Source organism: Pongo abelii, chromosome 7 (assembly GCF_028885655.2).
Source record: "Pongo abelii isolate AG06213 chromosome 7, NHGRI_mPonAbe1-v2.0_pri, whole genome shotgun sequence".
In the NCBI taxonomy this organism is placed as follows: Eukaryota; Metazoa; Chordata; class Mammalia; order Primates; family Hominidae; genus Pongo; species Pongo abelii.
Window position 1 is genome coordinate 118,195,544 of NC_071992.2, and position 14,573 is coordinate 118,210,116.

Genomic DNA, 14,573 nt, shown 5'->3' on the forward strand with positions numbered 1-14,573 from the left:
TTTTAATCTGTATATTTGTTTTAAAGTTCTTTAAAGATATTTTAAAAATTAAACAGGATGTCTCAATTTTTAAAAATCTATGCAGATATATAATTAGGAAAATTTTTGCTCTATAGGAATTGAATCTTCTTATAACATAAACTTCCAAACTAATAATTTTTAAAGAAATATTCTTAGTTTCTCTTTAGCTAAAAATAAAGGCTTGTAAGAGTCTGGATATAAGGAAAGTATAGTTGCTACGCTGGATCTTAGTGCAAAAGGCACTAAGAAGGTCACCAAAAATGTTAGGCAAAACCCTAAGCCAGATGAAAGAGCTGCCCTTTTCAACTTAGAGCTACTAACGGTGCAGGTAGCCCAATCAGTTCAAACAGCACTTCCTCAGCTGGTTAAAGGAAAGTAGCAGTGTGCAGCAAAGCAAGGCAATATTTCCATGTTACTGTCTTTTAGCTCCACTCCCAAAAAAGAGAGCCACCAATGCACTCTTCACTCTTTCCTCTTTCCCTGTTCCACCCTACACCCATTCAACTCCCCTCCACAGTTTTAGAACATGTTCTTTCCTCAGAGACCCTAAATTAGAACCTGAAATGGAGTTTCCCTTGAGATTAAGCAATATGGAGAATCTAGCTGGAGTCCTCATGTAGTTACATGGTGACTGCCAGCCTTCTCTGTTTTCTCTATTTCTAGGTTGTCCTTCTTGGGTAGTTCATGAAATACATGCTTTCTGTGGGCCTGCTCATCATTTTTCATCACTACCTATCCATCATTTTTCATCACTACCTATCCATACTAATATTTTCAGCGTATATGGAACACTCTGCCTCTTTCCCTTCTTTTTTCTCTAAAGCCAGCATTTCCCAAAATGTTTCTGAAGCTCCTTGTGAGGGAATCAGCTGAATACAAAATGCAGATTCCTCAGTCCCACCTGGGTCTCCTACATCAGTTTTGGCAGGATTCTTAAGAGTTTTTCCACAAATTCTCCAGATGACTTTTACATATATTGAGAACCAGTGCTTTTCTCATTCCTATTTAAATTTTTTTTTTTTTTTAAGAGTCTGGGTCTTGCTCTGTCACCCAGACTGGAGCACAGTGGATCATAGCTCACTGTAGTCTCAAACACCTGGGATTAAGTGGTCCTCCTCTCTCAGCCTCCCAAGTAGCAGGGTATACAGGTGCATGCCACCACACCTGGCTAGTTTTTAAATTTGTTGTAGAGATGGGGGTCTTGCTTTGTTGCCCAGACTGGTCTTCAACTGCTGGCCTCAAGTGATCATCCTGTCTCAGTCTCCCAAAGCACTGGGATTACAGGCGTGAGCCACCATGCCTGGCTGCTTTTCTCATTCTTGAAATGAACTGAAGGCAAGGAGGCAAACATATCTGCTTCATCCCTGGTATACTACATGCTGGCCCATATACGCACTATATCACTGGTTCTTCAGTGTGGTCCAAGAGTCCCTGAGAGATCCACAGACCCAGGAGACCTGTGAGGTCAAAACTATTTTCATAATAACATTAAGGCATTATTTATTTTTTTAACTACCAGTCTCTCATACTTTACAATGGTATTTTCTAGAGGTTACATGACATATCCATAATAATCTGAAAAGCTAAATAAAATATTCCTCCCTTTTGTAACTATAATACATATTTAAATGAGGCATATACTACATACATATACACTGCAACAAATCGAATGCAAAGGCAGATATGGTACTCCAACTGTTTTCTATTAAGTCAGACATTTAAAAGATTTATAGAAATTTAAAAGCATGCTATTCTTTTTTTTGGAAAATATAGAAACTTATATAAAAGTGTTATCTGTATTAAAATATAATGGGTTGATTATTGCTATCTTAGAATGCACTAATAAATATTTTTAAATTATCTCAATGTTAATTTCTAATGCAAAAATATCAATACCTATAACCTATCCAAATAAAGGCACTTTGGAGCACTCAATAATTTTTAAGAGTACAAAGGGGCCTGAGACCAAAAATTCTGAGACTTGCTTCCTCACATAATGAATAAAACCAGAAAGTAAAGAACACCAATTAAAAATAGATAAGCATGAGATGGGTACTTAGAGCTATCCAAATGAAATATATATTTTAATTAAATTTAGTAAATATTTATTGAGCAACTACTATGTATAAGACATAATATGATACACTTCCTTAAAAAAATGCTATGGGATCTCAACTCAGTCAGAAGGGTGTTTGCATTTAGCTTACCTATGAAAAATAAGCCTGTTATTACAAATTGTTTTTGTCCTAGTTGATTAAACTAATCTTTGGTTTTTGAGAAACTAGATATATTTGTTTCCTGAAAAATGTTAAGATTTCACTTGCTTTAAATTTCTAAAATAGGCCAGGCACAGTGGCTCATGCCTGCAATCCCAGCACTTTGGGAGGCCAAGGTGGGTGGATCACCTGAGATCAAGAGTGCAAGACTAGCCTGGCCAACATGGCGAAACCCCCATCTCTATTAAAAAATACAAAAATAAGCTGAGCGTGGTGGCAGGTGCCTGTAATCCCAGCTACTCGGGAGGCTGAGGTAGGGATAATTGCTTGAACTTGGGAGGCAACAGTTGCAGTGAGCCAGGATCACGCCACCACACTCCAGCCTGGGTGACAGAGCGAGACTCTGTCTCAAAAAAAAAAAAAAAAAAAAAAATTCCTAAAATAAACTTAAAAGCCAGGTACAAACTGTGAATTGCTATAATACTCTTGTTATTGCTATGTGACTGACTCCTGTTTAACTGTAATTACCCACTAACATCTTAACTTTTCAACTTCCAACTTATTAGGTAGAATAGGTAACAGCTTTATTTTACCACCACTTTCTAATTAATTATTAGGAATAATTATTTTGGTAAAGGTGCATTTGAGACATTTGTACTCCTTTTCCATGCTGTAACTTTGATTCGTACTGGATAGTCACACCACATAAAATACTGTCATATCCTGAGGCAAATCTGATCATACATAAATTAGAGCCACATACCAAAAGTAGATTTTCTATCTGCTATCCATCGCAAGGCCCAATCTGCTTTTTTCTTAACATAGGGCATGGTTTCAATTGCATTAAATAAAAATTCCCTGTAAAAACAAAAGAATGAACAGCAAAGTTATTCACTTGTTTTTCTTTTTTTTTGAGACAGAGTCTCGCTCTGTCGCCCAGGCTGGAGTGCAGTGGCACGATCTCGGGTCATTGCAAGCCCCACCTCCCGGGTTCACGCCATTCTCCTGCCTCAGCCTCCCCAGTAGTTGGGACTACAGGTGCCCGCCACCATGCCCGGCTAGTATTTTTAGTAGAGACGGGGTTTCACCATGTTAGCCAGGATGGTCTCAATCTCCTGACCTCGTGATTCGCCTGCCTTGGCCCCCCAAGGTGCTGGGATTACAGCCATGAGCCACCACGCCTGGCCTCACTTGTTTTTCCTAATTGGACTAAACTTAATCAGAGATAATAATTGTAACTCTATGGTATGCTATCAGATCTGTAGGTTTTACACATTTTTACATGTCCATAAAACAGAAATAAAACTCAAATTATTGGTTTGAATCTGGTCTCATATAAAACCAGCTAAATTTGAGTATTCAATTTCTAAACAGAAGATGCTACTGAACGTTCTTAAAGATAAAATATCTAAAGGTTAACTGGTTCTATAAAAAGTTTTTTTTTTTAAACCCAATACATTACTAAGCAACAGAAAATATTATGCTCAGAAACTTCCATACTTGAATAATCTTTCCTTAACATTGAGTTTTGGAATAAATTCTGATCTGAACATAACCAAGCTGTAAGCAATATCTTGTAAATAAAATGCCAACAATACCTTTTCTTGGGATCTCTGATGTAAGTGTCTATCAGCAAACTGTACATCTCTGAGTGAACATTCTCTATGAGAATTTGAAAGCCATAGAAACAGCGAGCCTCTGGAACCTGCACCTCCTGACTAAAGCGCTCCACCTAAGAAGATAAGGGAAACAGATATATCCAGTTCTATAGGCTCTCATTAAACACTGCAAATCAGAATCTGGACATCAGCGTTATGACTTAAAAACTGCCTGTCATGTAACAAACAGGTCAGAAAGACCTTATGGATTATTTTAAGCAGTATCCTAGGCAGTACTGTTTATCCATCAATTCTCCATGGTAAATTATTTGCATAGTATATTCTTTTTTTTTTTTTTTTTTTGAGATGGAGTCTTGCTCTGTCACCAGGCTGGAGTACAGTGGTGCCATCTTGGCTCACTGCAACCTCTGCCTCCCAGGTTCAAGAAATTCTCCTGCTTCAGCCTCCCAGATAGCTGGGGCTACAGGCATGCGCCAACACGCCCAGCTAATTTTTGTATTTGTAGTAGAAATGGGTTTTCACCATGTTGGCCAGGATGGTCTCAATCTCTTGACCTCGTGATCCGCCCACCTCAGCCTCCCAAAGTGCTGGGATTACAGGTATGAGCCACTGTACCCAGCCTATCTAATTCTTTTTAAAAAGAAATTATGCCTCCTGATAAACCATAATCAAGTTTTAAAATGGGGAGCCAGAACCCAGTGTTCTATTACAGAGCTCCAAAGGTTATTAAGGTGCAGGTTCTCTATTAAGCTTACTATCTGAGGGTAAAAATCAAACTCATGTTAATGCACTGTAAATAGTTTTGATTGGTATCATTTATGCTTGATTTAATAATAGTTTGCTGGTCAAAGGATAAGCAATTCATCAGAAAAACATTTAAAGAGTTAAGCTTCATCTAGTTCATTTTTTAGACATCTTGTCTCTGGCTCAATTCAATAATCTTACTGACATTATCATCATTTAACTGCTAAAGGAGAACAAAAGTTAAATCAAGCAAAAATCTTACCAAATTTTCATTTACAATTCCATCACTGGCTGCAAAAAAGGCTAAGATGTGAGAGATGAAGTACTTCTCATCTGCTTTAAGCTTGTTCCAGTGAGGGAGATCCTTTGATAAGTCGACCTGGAATAAAAAGATTTTCAAAAATTTTAATTTGGAGTTAAGTTCTTCTCACGTGTTTGGGAAACTAACTTTTATTGTTAAGTAGGAATATCCCACTACCAGTAAAACTATGGAAAAAGAAAGATGTTAGCATTGCAAAGAAATTAAAAAAAAACATTATGTTAATAAGTGTATTATATTCAGGATTTTTGTTAAATGAGTAGATTATAGCTACTCTTGGTGGGGGAGGGGGAACAGCTAAACTATGTGAGGCAAAGGAAATGTTAACTTGTTACATAATGGTAACCATTTTATTATATATATGTATCTTATAACATCATGTCATATACCTTAAACATACACAATAAAATTTATCTTTAAAAAATTACAATGGAATCGAATTTTCTGGCTAATTAAGAAGCTGGCCAGGATGTACTTTAAAAATATTCAAATTAACATAATCTAGTGGCACTGGAGCAAATGAAAGAAGGGCTAAAAGGGGGGGGGGAGAGTAAACACTAGTCAAGAAGGCACTGAAGTGAATAAACTAATGAATCTCAACAGTCATTGCTTTAATATTTTATATAATATTTGCTATGGTGTTAGATAATTAGGCACCTATTAACCAACTGTAGCTGCTACTTTACTGCCAGGTAATCAGTCTACTTTTATATCCAGAAGTAATGCCAGGCAGGTAACAACCTGAGTTTTGTTTTGAGACGAAGTCTCGCTCTGTTGCCAGGCTGGAGTGCAGTGGCATGATCTTGGCTCGCTGCAACCTTCACCTCCCAGGTTCAACCGATCCTCCTGCCTCAGCCTCCCAAATAGCTGGGACTACAGGCAGGCGCCACCATGCCCAGCTAGTTATTTGTATTTTTTAGTAGAGACGGAGTTTCACCATGTTGGCCAGGATGGTCTCAATCTCTTGACCTCATGATCTGTTCGCCTCAGCCTCCCAAAGTGCTGGGATTACAGGCATAAGCCACCACGCCTGGCCTTGTTTTGTTTTTTTAAAGAGATGGGGTCTCACTATGTTGCCCAGGCTGGTCTCAATCTCCTGGCCTCAAGCAATCCTCCTACCTCGGCCTCTCAAAGTGTTGGGATTACAGGTGTGAGCCACCACAGGTGGCCAACAACCTGGTTTTTAAAGCAGTTTATACATAGGTGTGGCCTCCATTGGGAATGGAAATATTTTTGAAAATGTTCATTAGAATTAAGTCTTTGGAATTAAGGGAGATGTACTTTAGAATTTGGTGAAACCTACAATTTAAAAATTGTCTATTTTTTTAACTTTTGAGATGGGGTTTCACTCTGTCACTCAGTCTGGAGTGCAGTGACACAGTCTCAGCTCACTGCAATCTCTGCCTCCTAGGCTCAAGCAATCCTCCCACCTCAGCCTCCAGAGGCACAGGTAGGACCACAGGGACACAAAACCATGCCTGGCTAATTTTTTGTATTTTTGGTAGTGACAAGGTTTTGCCATGTTGCCCAGGCTGGTCTTGAACTCCTGAGCTCAAGTGATCTGCCCGCCTCAGCCTCCCAAAGTGCTGGGAGTACAGGCCTGAGCCACTGCACCCAGCCAAAAATTGTCTTTAAATGTACCTTCTCTTATTCAGTTCTGGGGGCTATAACAAATTACCATTGACTGGGTTGCTTAAACAGCATATTTTTATTTTTATTTTTTTAACATTTCTGGAAGCTGAAAGCCCAAGATCAGGATGTCAGCATGGTTGGGTTATCGGTGATGGCCCTCTTCCTGATACACAGATGGCCACCTTCTTGCTGTATCCTGACATAGCAGAGAGAGAGAGATCGTATCTCTCATGTCTCTTCTTATAACGGCACTAATCCTATTCATGAGGGCTCCACCCACATGACCTAATTACCTCCCAAGGCTCCACCTCCAAATACCATCACACAGCATATGTAGACATCATTTTGATAGGGACAGGAAGCAGGGAAATTCTGGGCAGAAGAAGGTGGTCCCCAGCGAGGACTCCACCCTCAATCCTGGAAATGCAGCCCAAACATGTATTCCTGTTTTCCCACTCGAATGTTGCCTTTTCCAAAACCACCCATGGCCCCGCTCCCCCACCCTGTGCCCATAAAAACCACAGGCTCTACCAGCAGAGAAGAGGAGAGGAGAAGAGGAGAAGCAGCTGGATGTCAGAGACTATGGTTGGACGTCAGAGAGAAGCAGCTTAACTTCAGAGGGACAGCTTGACAGCATTCCTTTGGAGAGGAGTCAGCCGGGGACGGCCAGACAGACTCCAGGAAAAGATTATTTTTCCACTCCATCCCCTTTCCAGCTCCTCTTCCCACTGAGAGCCACTTTCATTGGCAATAAAATCCTCTGTATTCACCACCCTTCGATTTGTTCATGTGATCTGATTTTTCCTGGATGCTGAACAAGAGCGTGGGTGCCACAGGTGTGGATGCTAAAGGCTGTCACACTGACCCTCTGCCCTCACTGGTGGAGACCAACTGCCATGTGAAAAGGCAGAGGGCCCACTGAGCTGTTAAAACTTAAGCCATCTGCGGACAGCAAAAGCTAAAAGAGAGTTAACCATAACACATGCCTTCTGGAGCTTCAAGGGTTGTGGGTACTCCCCACAGATACTGCCATGAGGCCTGCATGGAGTTTTGCTCCTGCCGGTGCCCAAAAGAACTCACCCAAGCTCCTGCACCTGCTCACCTGCATGCTCCCTCCCTCAAGGGGCTGAGCGCAATGGGTTCAAGTGAGTGGAGTTTGCCCCTGCCAGCGACAAAGCGCCAGCTAGCTCCAGCGTGCACATTCCAGTTCCCACCCACGAAGGGATCAGAGAAACTATCCTGCTTCAATTTTGTCAGAAAAAATATTTTAAATATTTTTCATAATTAACTTCATAAACAGTTGAAATATGTAATTGTCCTTGTCTTTTGCCTGTCTTTTATTTACTCTAACAAAGCCTCGGCTGGGCACGGTAGCTTACGCCTGTAATCCCAGCACTTTAGGAGGCCGAGGTGAGTGGATCACGAGGTCAACAGATTAAGACCATCCTGGTCAACATAGTGAAACCCTGTCTCTACTAAAAATACAAAATTAGCTAGGCATGGTGGCGCATGCCTGTAGTCCCAGCTACAAGGGAGGCTGAGGCAGGAGAATCGCTTGAACCCGGGAGGTGGAGGTTGCAGTGAGCCAAGATCGTGCCACTGCACTCCAGCCTGGCAACAGAGCGCAACTCTGTCTCAAAAACAAAACAACAACAACAACAACAACAACAAAACCCACAAAGCCTCAAGCCTCAATCTCTTTGACCTTTCCAAAAAGGACTAATGTCGAACCTTTTAATCACATGCTATTTTCCAAATCCTTTTTCCCACTAATTTATTCTTTAAGTGTTTGCTGAGCACTTACTGCACACCTGACACTGTGCTAAGCACTGGGAATACAACGGAACAGGGTGGAGGAAATATTTGTCTTCATCTTTTAAAATATGCAACCTAAAAATCAAGTTCTGTTCTATTAAAAGCTCAACTCAGGTTTAACTGAAGGACATCTTCTTCATTCATATATATTATAACTCCTCAGGTTTTTTTTTTGGAGACAGTCTCACTCTGTTGCCCAGGCTGGAATACAGTGGCATGATCTTGGCTCACTGCAGCCTCTGCTACCTGGGCTCAAGCGATTCTCCTGCCTCAACCTCCCGAGTAGCTGGGATTACAGGCACCTGCTGCCACACCTAGCTAATTTTTGTATTTTTAGTAGAGACAGGGTTTTACCATGTTGTCCAGGTTGGTCTCAAACTCCTGACCTCAAGTGATCTGCCCACCTTAGCCTCCCAAAGTGCTTGGATTACAGGTGTGAGCCACCATGTCCAACCTCTTATATATTATATATTTGATATTAAATGTTAATATTGTAAGATGTTTCCTTTTAAATATTAAAATTATCTCTTTGAACACTCAGTTTCAAAGGTCTTGTAAATTTTATTTACACTACATTGGAAATATTCCCTTCCTGCCTAGCTTTTTCTTATTTAAGCAAATTCTCAATTTCATCATTTAAATACTGATTCCAAACTAGACAGTTATTATAATTGCCTGAGTGGCTTTAAAGAAAAAAGTCCTAAACCCGAGACTTTTGTCTTTTGATCAGGGTTTCTGTTGATCAGCCATATTTAAGAATTAAGCTCAACCATTTAAGCTGACTAAATGGTAACTTACATAATTTGTAAATGAAAAATACGTGGAACTAAAAATGTGATTTATCTTCAAAATATGTATTTGAATCTTCCTATAATTAGCTACAAAACACGTACCAACTGCAGATTTCAGTTTTTAAAAATTAGTGTTGCTTTGTTACAGGTCATATATTACCTTTGCTAAAAGATGCAAGTTAATTTCCAAATGAATTTCAAGAATCCTAAGAATCCTAAGTACCTTTTTAACATAATGAATGAAAAAGCCACCTGTGTATTCCACTTGTTCTCTGAACCGTATCTAACAAAAAAACTTTCTAAAAACCACAGACAGTTAGGGACAGTCAGGTGTGTCGAGCATTATGACCACGTATGAAAATATTGGGTGTTTGTTTTTGTGTGGTTTGGTTTTTTGCTCTATATGTCAACTATAATATAACAAAGATGTTGACAATATAACACTACAATATAACAAAGATGGGTAAGTGGGTAAAATCAGTGTAATAGAAGCTTCAAACACTGGTGCCTTCTGATTTCTAGGTTAAATTTTCCCCCTTCTGTGCATAAAATAATAGTTTACATTTATTTAGTGCTTACTAAGTGTCAACTACCATTTTAAACATCTCATAAATCCTCATAACAACCCAAATAGCCAAGTACAATTAGCCTAATTTACTGATGAGGATATACAGAGAGGTTAAGTAACTTTCCCAGTTCCATAGCTAGTAAGTAGTGGTACAGGATTTGTACCTAGGCAGTCTGACCCCATAGCCTGCATTCTTAACAGCATGTGTTTAACATTTATAGAATTAATTTCTTGAAAAATAAATAGATTCAAATCTATCTATCCAAATAGATACATCTATCTATAGAGACACATATACAAACATATACAGAACAAGAGTGCTGTACAGGTATCACCCATCATATTTAAAGATCAAGACAATAACTATTTGTTCAGTTAGACTACAGGGCAATCATTTTCATGACCATTGTCCTTACCAACCAGCAAATATTTTCTAGTTTGCCGTGTTCAACTGATCTCCCAAGTGGAATTAACAAAAAGCATACTACAGTTAATCTATTAGTGGCAACTCTGTCACGTTTGATGTAGCTGAGGGCAGAGCCAAATTGGGAGCAGCACTGTGAGTTCCACCTGGCTGACTCGGGAGTGAGTCCACAGCCTAGAGGATCAAACTCTTCATGCAGCGGCTCATTTTGTACAATCAGATAAATCTCTCAATTGAAAGCAGAGTTGCTACAGCTTTCACTCATTTTTTGACTACAGCTGCAATTTTACTTATTCTGCTGACCTTATAAGACTAGTTAGACAAGTCTTACTTGGCCATATCAAACTAAAAGTCTGTTTAAAAATAGAAAATGTTGGCCGGGCATGGTGGCTCATGCCTGTAATCCCAGCACTTTGGGAGGCTGAGGCAAGTGGATCACAAGGTCAGGAGTTTGAGACCAGCCTGGCCAACATGGTGAAACCCCATCTCTACTAAAAATACAAAAATTAGCTGGGTGTGGTGGCTGGCACCTGTAATCCCAACTACTCGGGAAGCTGAGGCAGGAGAATCGCTTGAACCTGGGAGGTGGAGTTTGCAGTGAGCTGAGATCGCGCCACTGCACTCTAGCCTGGGTGACAGAGTGAGACTCTGTCTCAAAAAAAAAAAAAAAAAAAGAAAAAAAAATGTTCTAATATATTGGAAATAAAAATCTGGCAGAATTAGATGCCATTGTTGCAGCAGAAAACTTGTTTATAGATAGTAATCTAAACTAAAACATTGAGAACATCATATTTAGTCTCAGTAATTCCAAAACTTATCTTCTACAACTGATCTCCTTCAATGTATACGTTAAAAAGTTTTTCAATATCCTGTAAAACAAGAAGGAACACTGCACTATAGGACATGAATGCTCATGGAGGCAATGCCACGTACCTCTTCTGCTGTCCAGAAGGAAGCCTGTGCCTGTTTATACATTTTCCAAATATCAGGGTACTGGATTGGAAAGATGACAAACCGGCGAGAACTCTTTCTTAGGAGTGGCTCTTCATTTGACTTTATTTCATTTTCGTTGGTATCTGAAGATGATCTCTGAAAAATAAAGTACAAAGACGCCTTTTATATAGACATTTCTTCTTTATTCATACCTAAACATACATCTAGGGAAGTCAGGGAGACAGCATTGGTTTGAGAGCCTGTCTGCCTGGGTTGAATCCTTACTGTTACCTGGTAGCTGACTAATACTGTTAGGAAGTGCGTGTGTGACCACAGGAAACTGCTTAACTTCTCTAACCCTCAGTCTCCTCAGCTGTAAAATAATTCCTGCCTCATAGGTTTATTCTGATAATTAAAAGTGCTTTAAACAAAGCCTGGTATATAGTAAGCACTCAAAAATTATTGTAATTATTGCTAGTTTGAGGATAAGTACAAAGCTAGACCCATAAATGTCATCATCGTGGGCAAATTTCTAAGTTTGTGAACAAAATGTCCCTTTAGAGCCTCTCTGATATAGATTGCTGGAATGAATAAGCTACTGGTATAAGCTACTTTAATGTTTTTTCTTCCTACTCTTCACTGAAATACTATAATACTTATCTGAAAACTCATTACCTACAACTTAACCTTTGTTCATCTTAACCTTCTGATACTCCAATTTGTTACTGCTATTTACATTTTAACATTACTGCATATGATCTCACTGTGGGCTGTCTCAAAGCTTTGTGAATAAAGTGAGAAACACGTACCTGTATTCACACTGCTTCAAAACATGACTGCACTCTAAGAGCAAATGGTGCCATGCATATATTTTTAAAATAGCGGGAACATCAGAAGAGAATCAGAAGAGTCGCACATGTGTGAGAATGAGTATAAACAAAGGACACAGAAATAAGCTAAACACGTATAAACCAGGATTAGAACACATACAAATTCTAGACTCCTAACCAAAACTGTCTCTCTCTCTACTGTGACAGGCCCATTATGCGTTATGTTCCTTACTCCAGCGTCCACCCATTTGTCACTTCACCAAAGCAAGTGTTATAGCAGAGGAGGCTAAGGCTTAGCAAGAAGAAAGCCTAAAATACAAGTATAAGGCTATGCAAATACAGGGGGGCTTGCGTGCTTTATGCCTACTGCCATCACAGTACAGATGGTCTTGATTTTAACTACTTGTTTAAAGGTGTGGGCCTCCTCAGATACAGCACTTAAGCCCTGGAGAAGAGGAACCAATTTTTATTTGTTGTGATGTTCCCAGAGCTTAGTATCGTGTCAAGCATGTTAGCTAAGTAAATGGGCTGCTAATTTCTCTTCTTACTGTACTCAGATTTCTAGGTACCTTTAGAAAATTTTAATTTAACATAGGACCACGATACATCAGTGAGACGACCCAATAACCACTAAAATCAATCACATTTTCCCCTCTTCACATCACCCCAAAGGCCTGGGTTAGGTTCCAGATATAAGTACATAGCTCACTGCAATTTAATTCCCTGTTGTCTATAGTTTCCTGTGCTTCTTGAAAGTAAAAACCATTTTCACCCTTGTAGAATCCCTTGTGCTAAGCACAGTACCTGGCACTTAGTTGGTACTCATTCCACAAATATTTGAGCAATTTTTTTTTAAGACTGGGTCTTGCTCCATCACCCAGGCTAGAGTGCATAGATCAGAGCAGTGTGATCATAGATCACTGCAGTCTCAAACTCCTGTGCTCAAGCGATCCTCCTGTCTCAGCCTCCCAAGTAGCTAGGACTATGTGCACACATCACCACGCCTGGATAATTTTTAAATTTTTTGTAGAGATGGGGGTCATGCTATGTTGCCCAGGCTGGTCTCAAACTCCTGGCCTTTGCTATTTTTGTTACTGAAATTTGGGATATACTCAAAGTATGAAAGTTGGGAACTTCCATACTTTTGTTACTGAAAGTTGGGAAGGACATCACAAGTAGTCACGCTTCAGCACCAAATGCCCTGATGATGAATGAAGTTTTTAAATGATGATAAATAACTGATCTGCCAAAGACTAGTACCTTTAAGTCAGAATGAAAGTCACATTTGTATACACATTCTCCTGTTCTATCCTGATAACCTGTAGACTATTAAGAGGAGAAGCTGGATTAGGAGTGTATTACAAAGGATTTTGCAATGTGAAGAGAAGGAGGTTAACCAACATCAACCTTTGAGCTGGGCTAAAGATGACACATTATTTCATAATGCTTAGATATGTGCACAAACATACATTTGAATACAATTTCAGAAAGTTCATGCATCTTGAAACTCTAGGCTCTCCAGAGTACCCTCTGTGGACCTAATCTAAGAACCCATATTTTAGAAGAAAAAAACAATGTGAAAAAAGATATGATGGGCCAGGCGTGGTGGCTCATGCCTGTAATCTCAGCACTTTGGGAGGCCGAGGCGGGCGGATCATAAGGTCAAGAGATAGAGACCATCCTAGCCAACATGGTGAAACCCTGTCACTACTAAAAATACAAAAATTAGCTGGGTGTGGTGGCACGTGCCTGTAGTCCTAGCTACTCGGGAGGCTGAGGCAGGAGAATCACTTGAATCCGGAAGGCAGAGGTTGCAGTGAGCTGAGATCACACCACTGCACTCAAGCCTGACGACAGAGCAAGACTCCATCTCAAAAAAAAAAAAAAAAAAGATATGATGGTATGTGACATTTTTGAAGAACTAGAAGTAATTTTCTAAGTCTGGACTTGATGGCAGTGGGGGACAACGGGAGGAGATGAAACCTAAAAGGCAGCAGAGAACACTTCCCAGTGAACTCTGATCCCCCTAATGTCACAAACACCAGGAGAAAATTTCACTTTTAAATGTTTTTATCCTTTTAAAATAGTAATAAAAATAACCAAAATAAATGTTTTATACTGTACAGCAAGGAAATCAGCAAATTATCAATGCATAAACTTGTGTTTCCAGGTTATCTTTCTTTTTTTTTTTTGGATGACCTTAGATAAAAGTTTCTCTTGGTATCTCTGCTTAACTGAAGAATACCATAAGAGTGAAAAACAGGCAGTTAAAAAAACAAATAAAAAAGCCTGTAACCATTTGTATGGATTTTTCAGAGTAGAACCAAGGTTTTTATTCTTTTTCCCAAAACCAAACAAAATTGAAAAAAAAAATATTTATAGTGACAATAATACAGTAGAGGCCTTATTACGCAAAGTGATCCAAACAGGTAGTTGAAAATTGGCTAAAGGTAGGAATCATAAGAAAATGGTGTATTCCATAAACGATGTGACTTAAACACATAATTTTTTTTTTTGAGACAGTCTCACTCTGTTACCCATGCTAGAGTGCAATGGCATGATCTCAGCTCACTGCAACCTCTGCCTCCCAGTTCAAGAAATTCTCCTGCCTCAGCCTCCCGAGCAGCTGGGATTACAGTCGCCCACCACCATGCCCAGCTA

General features: G+C 39.5%; 1 protein-coding gene across 1 annotated transcript in view; it reads right to left on the reverse strand.

Moving 5' to 3' along the window:
- The window catches only part of RRM2B (ribonucleotide reductase regulatory TP53 inducible subunit M2B), a 36,062-nt gene that overhangs the window by 16,506 nt on the left and 4,983 nt on the right, over positions 1-14,573 (reverse strand). The window contains 4 exon segments of the mRNA NM_001132472.1: positions 3,001-3,095; positions 3,836-3,969; positions 4,863-4,979; positions 11,083-11,238. Of these exon segments, the coding sequence (NP_001125944.1) occupies positions 3,001-3,095; positions 3,836-3,969; positions 4,863-4,979; positions 11,083-11,238 (502 nt within the window).